This window comes from Myxocyprinus asiaticus, chromosome 29 (assembly GCF_019703515.2).
Source record: "Myxocyprinus asiaticus isolate MX2 ecotype Aquarium Trade chromosome 29, UBuf_Myxa_2, whole genome shotgun sequence".
Taxonomy (NCBI): Eukaryota; Metazoa; Chordata; class Actinopteri; order Cypriniformes; family Catostomidae; genus Myxocyprinus; species Myxocyprinus asiaticus.
In genome coordinates, this window is record NC_059372.1 from 19101901 (window position 1) to 19114352 (window position 12452).

At 38.2% G+C, this 12452-nt stretch overlaps 1 protein-coding gene across 6 annotated transcripts in view; it reads right to left on the reverse strand.

Moving 5' to 3' along the window:
- LOC127419740 (histone-lysine N-methyltransferase 2D-like) overlaps positions 1-12452 on the reverse strand; it is a 41117-nt gene extending 28665 nt beyond the window's left edge. For 4 of the 6 annotated variants that reach the window (XM_051661411.1, XM_051661412.1, XM_051661413.1 and 1 more), the window contains exons 1-8: positions 9592-12452; positions 5565-5647; positions 5051-5162; positions 4601-4803; positions 2125-2234; positions 1857-2019; positions 1605-1776; positions 332-446 (exon numbers count right to left, since the gene is read on the reverse strand). In XM_051661411.1, coding sequence (XP_051517371.1) covers positions 332-446; positions 1605-1776; positions 1857-2019; positions 2125-2234; positions 4601-4803; positions 5051-5162; positions 5565-5613 — 924 coding nt within the window. In that variant the 5' untranslated portion in view covers positions 5614-5647; positions 9592-12452. Of the gene's footprint in view, positions 1-331; positions 447-1604; positions 1777-1856; positions 2020-2124; positions 2235-4600; positions 4804-5050; positions 5163-5564; positions 5648-6046; positions 6417-9591 lie in introns of those variants that run through there. The other 2 variants (XM_051661410.1, XM_051661409.1) reach the window with 2 other exon arrangements.

Sequence of the window (12452 nt, forward strand, 5' to 3'; positions counted from 1 at the left end):
TAACATCTCCTTTTATGTTCCACAGAGGAAAGAAAACTTATACAGGTTTGAAACAAAATGAGGGAGAGTACATGACAAGGGTAAGTAAATTACAGAATTAATTTTGCGGTGAACCATTCCTTTAAAACAGCTTAAATGATACACTAAAGATTTCACCAAAATTATACAATTGAAAAATTCAAGTGATTTCTTTATTCAGTTTTAGGCCAGAGACAAGAGCTGAGTTTGCCTTCTGCTATGTAAATAAACTGAACAGGTCTGAATTTTGCCTTAAATGGTGATTTTACACAGATGAAGTGCATGTAAGAATGAGTCATGGGAATGAGATTACTTTGCACTTCCATGAGTCAGGGGGTACAGAGTCCATGGCTGGCAGTAGACAGAAGGTGTGGTAGCCCTTGTCACAAGCATCACAAACCAGCATCTTTGAATCTTCCCCTGGTTGCCTGGACATCACAAATAAAGAGGCTCAATTATCCACAAAGACAGATATGGCTATCCAGACATACTAATAATACACTCACCGACCACTTTATTAGGTACACCTGTACACCTACACCTGTACATCTGTACACCTACACATGTACATCTGTACACCTACTTATTCATGTGAATATCTGATCAGCCAATCGGCAGCAGCGTGATCCACAAAATCAAATAGATACGGGTCAGGAACTTCAGTTAATGTTCACATCAACCATTAAAATGGAGACAAAATATGATCTCAGTGATATCAAACGTGTCATGATTTTTGATGCCAGACAGGCTGGTTTGAGCATTTCTGTAACTGCTGATCTCCTGGGATTTTCACACACAACAGTCTGTAGAGTTTACTCAGAATGGTGCCAAAAACAAAAAAACATCCAGTCAATGGGAGTTCTGTGGACAGAAATGCCTTGTTGATGAGAGAGGTCAGTGAAGAATGGCCAGACTGGTTCGAGCTGACAGAAAGGCTATGGTAACTCAGATAACACCTGTGTACAAATGGACTGAACAGAATAGCATCTCAGAATGCATAACTCACCAAATTTTAAGGCAGATGGGCAGCCTCAGCTTTCTGTTCTTTGCTGACAGAAGTGGAACCCAACGTGGTCTTCTACTGTTCTACTGATCACTGAGATCACATTTTGTCCCCTCATTCTGATGGATGATGTCAACATTAACTGAAGGTCCTGACCCGTATCTGCTTGATTTTATGCAATGCTGCCATACGATTGGCTGATTAGATATTCGCATGAATACATATGTGTACAGGTGTACCTAATAAAGTGGTCAGTGAGTGTATATATCATTTACTCACCCTCATTTTGTTTCAAACCAATATGATTTTCTTCTATAGAAGAAAAAAGGAGATTTTAGGCAGGATGATAACCTCAGTCACCATTCACTTTCATTGTATGGAAAAAAGATACAATGAAAGTGAATAGTTACTGAGACTGTCATTTTGCATAACATCTCCTTTTGTGCTTCACAGTAGAGAGAAAGTAATACAAGTTTGAAACAACATGAGGGTGAGTAAATGAGGACTGAATTTTCATTTAAGAGTGAACTATACTTTTAATTTATCATAAAGTGTAACAATGGCTAGATGCATTCAAACATACCTGCAGGTCTGGCACACCTTGCACTCTGGACACTGCCAGCCAGAACGCTGAAGTGGTGTGGCACTGATTTCAAGACAGGCATCATGATAGTGCTGCCCACAGCCTGTACAGTATAGCAGACCTGAGAGGTCCCCAGCAGAGTCACAGACTGCACACAGTGCCTCCTCTCCGGCTGAAAAACAAACAGTCATCTCAGCAACCACAAACATTATTTACTGATGATATCACATCTCTCCCTCTGTAATTTCATACCGATCTCCTCAGCCTTGTCTATGTGCTCTCGACAGAGGAGCGCCAGCTGCTTCATGGACTGGAATGATCCACTTGCAGCTGAGCAGGGGAAGTGGTAGAACCGTGAGCAGCCTTCGGCCTGGCACCGGATGGTAGCACCCAACCGTTTACAATAATCACAAGGCTGAAGCAGAGACAAAAAAGACAGGTAAAAGGAAGAAATTTGCCTGCCATTAAGCAAAATATATAAGATTTCTTAATGCTTTAATAAAGAAAGCTCTCAGCCTACCCGCTGTATCCCTGAGATGACTGCCTTATCCACGTTTATCAGCACCTCATCCTCAGTCTGTTCCACTCCCTCTGACCACATAGCACACCAGTGGTGAACCCAGCTGCTCCCTGTTTCATAAGGAAAACGATTTTCAGTAATAAATAGTGCAGGCCGATTTTTGAATCTTCACAATGTTTTTGCTGGCAATATAAAATTAAGCAACATTCTGAATATTGCGATGATTTAATGTGCTTTTTTAAAATTTGTAGAATGTAAATTTACAAATGCGTATGAATATAAATTATTTGAATGTATTTTAGATAATTTCTTGATTCATTCATTTTTATAAAATAACACTAATTTCAGAAAACCTCAATGTGTATCTTTAACTACACACTGTCATATCAACAAAGTTTGTTATTCACTAAAAGAACAGTTTGTTAGAAGTAATTCATTCTGTAGAAAGCATCCTATGTTTTGTGGTTAAGAATCAAATGAACCAGCTCAAGTGTCAATCATTCAGGAATCAGACTACACTAGTCGCACTGTACACTTCTGTTCCAAAACATAAAAAGGGCCATACCCAAAATGGCAAAACATTAAGCTTTTAATGGTCTTAACCACAAATCATTGGTCAGGAAAGTAGAAAGAACTGAACAAACAGATAAAGTAACAGTATATGATAGCTTTTCTCTTTGCTTTCTTTAAATGTTTAAGCCTTGTGTGTAAACTTGCGGACAGCTTTTTGAAGAAAGAAGAGTCAATGTTGTTCCACTCAATGTTGATGGCTTCAAACAGTTGATGAGCAGAAAAACAATTCCCATGAGAAGAAAAACAATTCCCATTCAAATCTGGACACTGGAATCTGACCAGGCCAAAACATGAGCCTGATGGACTTGTTCTCAAGCCACTTCTTGGTGGTCTTTGCAGTGTAGGCAGGAGCATTGTCTTATTGAAAAATAACTTCTGATCATTCCTCTTTAGAAAATAATTTTTCAACTGTAGGAAGCAAGCCTTTCTGCAATATTATCCTTTACTCCAAAGCATTTATTGACTTTTCAGTGATGCAGCTCACCAGTACCAGCAGCTGAAAAGGCTCCCCACACCTTGACACCTCTTCCTCCAAGCTTCACTGTGGTAGAAATGCATTCACTATTGTATTTCTCACTCAAATCGTGATTCATCACTCCACGCAACTCAGCTGAACCACTCTGAATCAAACTTTCCATATTCTGCCAAAAACATCATTGTCTTTGATGTTTTAATGAGAGAGCAATGGCTTTTGAACACATCTTCTAGACACAAAACCTGCATTAGATAACCTTCTGGTTTTTGTTCTTCTCGAAACAGTCATGTTTTCTGAGGTCTTAAAATCTGCTGACAGTTTTTGTAGGCTTTTTTTCCTATCTTTGAGAACTGTCGATTTCAGCAGGTGGTCATCCATCACATGATGTTTCAAAGCATTAACCTATTCTCTTAATAGCTAACAGCTCTGCCTTTAGGGTCTTGTAAACTTCAGAATAGCTACAGTTGGCCTGACACAGACCAGCTATGTATTTTTTGCCAGCAACCCCTGCATGATATTTTGCTTTTACTTTTGAATTTTATATCAAACATTTTAATCATTATTATGATTTTACCTTTGCATACAAGAAAACTATATACGTGAATTTCCCCGTTTCCAGATTTTTCCCAAACAGTTCACAGCAGCAAAAGTTAATGAGCAAATGGTTGCACAGAAGTGCATCAGGTGTGCATTTGTTTAATTATTGCTAATTTCCTGATGAATGATTTGTTGTGGAGACCATTAAAAGCTTAATGTTTTGCTTTATTATTATTTATTTTTTTTGCCCAGGAGTGTATATTTTGCATTGCTAATTCAACAGCAGTGTTGCAGTGCCGCTGAGTGGTAGCAGGAAATGCTGTCAAGAGTATATTAACACGGTGTCCTGTCTGCATCGATGGAAGAATCCATGTTCAACAACCATTAAAGGAACCGAAAGCCATGAAAATAATTTGGCTCTGGTATTTACTTTAATTTTTTAATGGAATTGTGTGAAACTCTATGTGCAAGTCAACCATTTCAGGGAAAACGCATATGTTCAGAAGGATGAAAAATAATAAAATATAATAGTTTTAACAATATTGCCCAGCCCTAGCTATAAAGAATAAACATTTTACAGGCAATGTTTGAGTTTTTTGTTAAAGCCCAATTTTGATCGATCATCAGAACAACGTAAACACTGCAGCACAGATAATGAACCACCTTTACCACTTATCCTTCAAAAGAGTAAGAAATGGGAATGGACTGTGTCATCTGAAACATGTTATTTCACTTAGGTCAGCCACGACCTATATATGACAAACTATCATGTCAAGCAATTAGAAAAAATATACCAATGATTGCTCATTAAATAAAAAATATGGCCAAATACACCTTTAAAATCAGAAGTGACATTACTGTGATTCAGAAATACTGATTTTCTGTTTTTACCCGTGTCATCAAAGAGAGATGCCAGACAAGAGGATTCAGAGAATCCAATGGAAGACAGGTCATCGTTTCCAGCTGCTGGCAGAGAGGAGGCAGTGGGCTCCAAGTTGGGCTGATCAGAAGAGGGTCCAAAACACCGGAGCTCACGTTGTCCATGCAGACTACGCTCCACACAATTACACAGAGCACAGGCCCTTACAGTCTCTCTACAAAACACCAACAGTGGCACAGTCAGAAATGACCACAACTCTGTTCATAATACTTCAGCTGGACTTAATTTAATTATTAATTCTCACTGTGCCTGTTAGGACTATGTCTGAAATATCTGTCCAATTTGTCCATGCAACATTATGTTCTCTTTAGGCCATTTCTTCTTATAAAACCAAGCTATTTATGCATGACCTACATTTTATGCAAAGCACTGCAAACTGCAATATTTATTACAGGCCTTACATTGATGAGTTGGAAGTGTCCACAGTAGTGCCTGAGATGTTCTCTGCAGCAACAGGGGCACTCAGGTCCCCCTCAACCTGGACGCTCTCCTTTGGAGGGGTCCCATCATCAGCTGTGAGGAACATTGCAGCAATAAGTTAATGAACTGTAGATGCAGATATAAATGTGCCCTTGTGTCACAGAGACTTCAAATAAAATCCAGATGCTGGAGAAGACTCACTTTAAGAAATATAATTACTGCTGTGCAAATAATTACGTATCATCTCTGCTTCAAATGACGGTACAAAATACATTCGATTTTTACAAGTTCAGTTTGAAAGCTATAAATATTAATGCATTTGGACTTATCCATGAAATAGTGAACATGAATTAGAATAGTGTAAAGTTACTTAAACATAATGTAGACTACAGTTTGCATGCTTAATACAGTGAAGTTCACATCAGAATGGCACCCACTGAAATAGCTGAAAAAATCAGGGGTAAAACATTTTATGTAACTCAAATTCAAACATACCTGCGGTTTCGGAATCATTTTCGTCGCAGTTTGATTTCTGCTCGTCCATTCCTACTTCTGAAGAAGATCTCTATTAAAGAGACCTGAAACAGATAGATTTCCACCAATGAGAAAAGTAACATGATACAACAGTAAACACCAATCCACAGAACCACCCAAGAAGAGTACATGTGCACGAAGAAATTCAAGTTTTACAATGATCTACAGCCACCAAACACTGTTAATGTACTTAGGATGTAACAAAAGAGTGTATCTTTGGTGCTTGTATACACAGAGGACACTCGTTCGTACCAAGTTTTAAGCAGTAATGGGAAAGCATCGGATCAGCTGTATTTGCAAATGTCTAGTCATACCGCGCCTAGTCAGCAACTGCGTAGTAAAATGTGCACAATCCTGCAAAGTTCACATTACTCCACACCTAACTACGCAAACATTAGTGGATATAGGAAAACACAGCATAAAGCAACTGATTAAATACGAACCATGAGGTGGATTCGCGTGTTCGGTGCATTCTTTCCGTTTTGGTAAACGCTGATGGATAAACAATGGTTTGTAGGTTAGTTAAATTTGTGAGATCCCGCAGCTGCGTCGTTCTGTTCGGTTTACAGTAGTGCCTGGAAGCGGCTAACGCGCTAGCTTTCTGACCGGGGTTAACAAACTCTCTGCAAAATAATCAAATTGTCCATCACCAAATCGGGCAAATAGAGACATGTGAACAAGGCTCTGGTGCTTAGTGATGACGCACGGTCAATAAAACTGTATAACTTCGTGCATAACTAAGATATTTCGTTACTTTCTTTATGTAAAACGACGCTAAAGGGAGAAACACAAAGAAAATACAACTTCCGTGTAGCGCGCTTCCTGTGAGACGCAAAATGGGGTCGGACTGAAACGTTGGCATCAGTATTTAGTTCCGCGAGTGAAAACGCGAAACATGTTTCGTATGTGCATGAGTGCCAATTTGTATACTTCAATATGGTCGCATTAACAAAATGACCACAACGAATGTGATTAGTCCTACCTAATGTATTCATGGTGTTTTTAAAGCAACATGGCATGCGCTGAAAAACGTGAACATGAATTAGGTCATCAGTAGTCAGAGCTTGGTACGAATGTCCCCTCATATTATCAGTTCAAAAGGAAATGTATTTCAGTTACAGGTTGCATAATGTGTTATAGGTTCCAAGTATAAAGAAAAAAATAAAACGGACTGAAACACAACGTCCTCTCCTCTATATTGCACATCCACCTTGTCGGGGGCCCATCTCCTGATTTACATGTCTGTTTCCTCCCATGACAAAAGACCGTTTAAGAAAACAGCAACATCTAGACATGTGAACATTTTATGTTGTAAGAGAGGGATATATGGCAGGCTGTAGATTTGTAGTGACAGGTTAAAAGGCATTTTCATTTATATAAAGGGAGTCCATTATAGGTGAACTTACTGCACACACACACACACACATGTACAGATGGTTCGGGGCTTGGTTTTGAAATCAATCGAGGCTTTTAAGGAGGCATCTTCATCTAAAGTAATCTAAACTACTAATATACAAAATTCTTTGGATATCACAATTTTGATTAGGCCAGTTCTTCAAACCAAATTGCCTGAAAGAAGACCTCATGTTATGAGTGTGTGTATGTTTACAAGAAATATGGCAATTACTGAATGTTATATATCAATTTTAAAATCAATTTGCCATAAGGAGTTACGTAAGACCACCGTTGTTATGGGGGAAACCATACAATTTCACATTGCGTTCTTGTTTTGGTGACTGGTCCATCCTCATATGCTAGCAGGCCATTCAGGAGCAAAATCTATGCTTGTTGTTTCCATCAGGGTTTGAAATGAACACCCACCAACCCGCAAAATGCGGGTTAAATTCGACAGTGGCTTCGAAGAGTTATTCGAGAGTAACTCTGTCACTCTTAATAGCCACTTTGGCGGGTGACGTTTTTAGGGTTTTTCCTGTATTGAAAATTCTGTGAATGTCAGGCAACTCAGAGCCACTGCCGAAGCAAATGTAATTGTATTCATCTCGCGTTCAGCACTTTATAAGCACTAAATATGCCTCTCATAACTTGCATGCGCATCTGTGTGTGGTGAATGAAGCCACTGCAGTGCACATCAGCATGCTCCATAAATAGAGCCAGAACTCTGGGACAGCAAAGAGTGAAACTTAAGGGATTCAATCTGGCTTCACTCAATATCGAGGCAGAGACCACAAAACTTATGTGACCCTGAATTCTACAGAGAAGATTCTAGTAAAAAGCGATATATTATAAACAGCACTGATAAGGTAAAGAGGAGACAAATACACATCATCATCCTTCCTAAAATGTTTTTTTTTCTTCTTCTTTTTACTGCATAACTGGTAACATGTATAGATTCATATTAACGATGCACTCAGTAACTTTTGTCTTTGTGTCATCTTGGACTTACACTGACACCTAGCGGCTTTGATGCAGCATTATTTAAAATCAATAGTTTTCAGTTTCAGATGACATTGTAGAAATTCAGTATTCACGGTCAGCCATGATTACTTTAATCAATGAGTGAAAGTGTCAAATAACAGCATGGTTACTGAGATTAAGCAAGCAGTATTCAGTTGGTCATGTGATTCTAAAATGGCAGCCCCCATGTGCGGACCCTCTCCACGTAGAATAAAACAGCTTTTGTACGGTTTCTGATTTGACTGGAGTCTTCATTTTAATGTTATTGGTCATGATTTACTACATATATTGCAAAATTACAATTCATGTCTTTAGGAGTTAAACTTTTATAATGAGGAAAAAATTACTGAGTGCACCTTTAAATCCATTCAGGCGAATCTATTAGATTTTATTTTTATTACAACTGTGAAAGTTGTAGTTAAAGGTCTCTAAATTTGTTAGATTTTCCATATCAAATACTCTAGTTTTTTATTTATTTTATTTTTTTAGAAAAGACTGTCAACATTAACCTAACCACAGCAACGTGGAGCCAAATAGACACATTTTTTGTTTGGCTATTTAAATTAAAAGCATACACTGACTAAATTATTTACCACACTACCTTGACAACGTTTGACCTTTAACTTGGGACACACTGTCAAGCTAAATAATCCTTTCAGACTAATTTGTTGACATGTTTTCCAAGCAGTTTAAGTCCCAAACACGCTAACTGGCAAGCGCATTCACACATGCTGTTGATGGCACAGTCCTTTTATAAACTCGTCTCTGTATTATAGCATTTTCAATTATGTTTCCACATGCATAAAAGAGGCAACTATTAAAAAGTAACCGAACGGATTGTTTTTAAAGCAATGCATGCTAACAGGCTGTAAGCATCGAGAGGTAGGCTGCCTATACGACAGGAAAATATATGCAATCATTGCTGTAAATCGACATGTGGTAGCCAAACCTCCAGTTTTATTAAATTTTTAATAACAGCCCCACTTTTGCAGAAATTTCCCAGTTTCTCATCTAGCCTTCTAGCCATCAGATACTTTCATACTCCAGAATGTTGTTGCTCTTTCCAATCGAAACACATACACCAGTTTTAACGCCTTAAATAACAAAACAAAGAGCTCGTAATATTAGGATAATACAGAGGAGACGGTAGACAACATCCTGACTCAAATCTACAATATAGCTTTGGTGGTTTCAGTGTTCATATGGTCTAAATGACGGATGGTTCATGGACTGGGGCTTGCTAAAAAAAAAAAAACATGGCTTACCCATTTACCAAGGACATAAACGCTTGTGCATCACACTACACTAAAAACACAACGAGCAATCATAAAAGCAGGGCAACGGTAAGCAAAAAACATCACATTTATAAAACTCGTTCAAGCGCTTGTGTTTTTAACCTTGAATCTCGGAAACGCAATGGTACGTAGGAGGCTAACAGCAGATTCATTTTGGCCGACAGATTCGCACTGACTTCGCTAAATTGACGTGGAAGGGGGGCCTGAGTATTGCTAGGGTAATTAATCTGCAAGTTTATATTTTTATATTTAAAAAAAATACTACTTTTAACACTCACCTACAATGCGCTGCTAACGTCCTCGTACATGATCGGAACAATCCTCCGGATAATATTCGCTGGGGTCCGTTTCATTTCATTAAGCTAGCTTTGGCTAGGCAGGGTTAACTAGTTTGTTGTTGATGGGGGAAGTGCTATCGGGCGAGCAAACGTTTTCAAAACTACCTGATATTAATATTTTGGCTGGCCGATACCAGTGAATCAAATGAGTTCATACTGGACTCTCATGCTTGCTTCTTTAACCCAGACTGCGTAGCTTTGATTAACCCGCAACCAAGACTTCAAACTGGAGAAAAGTATCACGCTTGTTTTAATAAACTTGCTTCTTTTAATAGAGTTTGAAGGAGAAGCTGCACTAGCTTTCTGTCAGAGTGCAAACTGCTGCAGGTTAAAATGTAGGTTAAACACCAATTTTTAGTCCAATTGCGACCCCTACTTTTGACAGGAAATACAAATTAGGGGTGCAATACTTCCTTTGAGCCATGTTTAGGTGGTGTTTAGATAGGTGTCAAGGTGTTATTCTCTAAGTTCCATAGGATCTATCTGTTAACCACCTTTCCCACACAGTGTTGTAGAGCTGTTACGGGCCGTTAATGCACAGTCAGGTGAGTAAACCGGCTGGAGCTCCTTTTTTGGAAACGTTTTGGTTTTTGTTCGTTTTTCCCATTTCATTCTAATGTAGTTAGCTTGCCTTGCTGAATTGAACCAGTGTGCATATAGGGATAATTCTGTACACATGCACTCACTGAGCACTTTATTAGGCACACTTGTACACCTACTTATTCATGCAATTATCTAATCAGCCACTCAGGTGGCAGTAGTGCAATGCATAAAATCATGCAGATATGGGTCAGGAGCTTCAGTTAATGTTCAAAATGGGGGAAAATGTGATCTCGGTGATTTCGACCGTGACATGGTTGTTGATGCCAGACGGGCTGATTTGAGTATTTCTGTAACTGCTGATCTCTTGGGATTTTCATGCACAGCAGTCTCTAGAGTTTACTCAGAATGGTGCCAAAAACCAAAAAACATACAATGAGTGGCGGGCAGAAACAACTTGTTGATGAGGGAGGTCAATGGAGAATGGCCAGACTGGTTCGAGCTGACAGAAAGGCTACGGTAACTCAGATAACCACTCTGTACAATTTTAGTGAGCAGAATAGCATCTCAGAATGCACAACATGTCAAACCTTGAAGTGGATGGGCTACAACAACAGAAGACCACGTTGGGAACTTTATTAGGACTATATTGTTCCTTATAAAGTGCTCAGTGAGTGTACGTATGGAATTGTTATCTGGATGTTGTAATAAATTGAGTGTAAATCTATCTATCCAAGTTTATTAGCTGACCACAATGCTCACCAGTGTTGGGTAATTTACTCAGTAAAAGTAATTCAATTTACTAATTACTTTTCCAAAAATTGTAATCAGATTACTTATTACATCATTAAAGAAGTAATTACCTTACTAGTTACTTTACTTTTAAGGTATTTGCTGAAACACTTTTCACAGAAGAGGTTTTGTTTTCCCGCTAAACGAATTCATTGTCGCACGCAAGTCATGCGCTCAACCTGACTCGTTTCTCCATTATAATGACTTGTTAGGTGGGGTACCCCCTTCAGCTGTTACAGAAATGCAAACTGATGGTCATATTAACATAATTCATGTTTTAAATGCAGTCTACATAAATTGTGTTAAGAAATGTGTGTAACCCAAGTAATGTACTTAAAATTAATTTGTCAGTAAATGTAATCTGATTACAAGAATTACACTACTTATGACTGGAAAAGTAAGTAGAGTACAGTAACTAATTACTTTGTAATCAGATTTCACCCAACACTGATGCTCACAGACACTGCTCTTTGTAAAGAGACATGTATTCCTTATGCTGTGTTAAAATGAGATCAGATCAAACCACAAAATATTCCCTGATCAAAGGTGTGCATCTCCTTAGACTGACAAGTATAAACTGATAATGAGACAGACTTTATTGATCGCACAGTGGAAATGCATGAGTTGCCATTTTGAAATAGAGTTGTCCATATTATGAGCCTTTACAACTGAGGCAGGATAAAATACAAGACATTTTTCCTTAAATAAAAAAGTGCTTTTGAAGGTATGAAAAGGGAAACCAATATGACCATGAATAAGCTCACATGTATAAAAAAAAAAAAAAAAATTACAAATCCTATTAAATATTATCAATATTGTATTTTCCTTCTCTGTAGGAGATATGAATTGCTGAATAACAACTTCTTCCTTACCTAGTGGAAGAAACCAAGCAGGTTTAGATTTGTTGTTTGAGCTGACAAGCTATTTAAAAACCACAGTGGCATAGTTTGGGTCATACAGTGGAGAAGACTATAATGAAACATGGCCATTTATGAACATGCTGCGGTTTCAGGAACACTAAAAACATCTACCATAATGCAGTCATATGTATTCATGTAATCACAAATATCTTACTCAAGCATGCTGTATTAGGTCATCGTGCCTGTTTTAAAGACGGAAACTGAAATTCTAATATTGCAACATTCAGTTGCAAAGCACAGGCCTATTCTATGCACAGCGGTTCAGTTTGTTCTTTTATATTGCAAACTGATGTACTAACCTTTTATAAAACATAACTTGATGGGACACTGCTTTTTCTCTCTATTTTCTGATCATACTTCCCCATAGACAAGATTAATACCTCCTTCCCAGCTTTCACCAGGATTAATTTGAACAGTAAATGTTTTGAAAGAGCCTTACTAAGCTTATCTTTAAAATTTGATTGCTTCACTAAAGGTAATGGTTGGGTGGGCCTACATTACAGTCCCTGCCATTGGCCTGATCCAGATGGATTTTAGAACATGTCCATT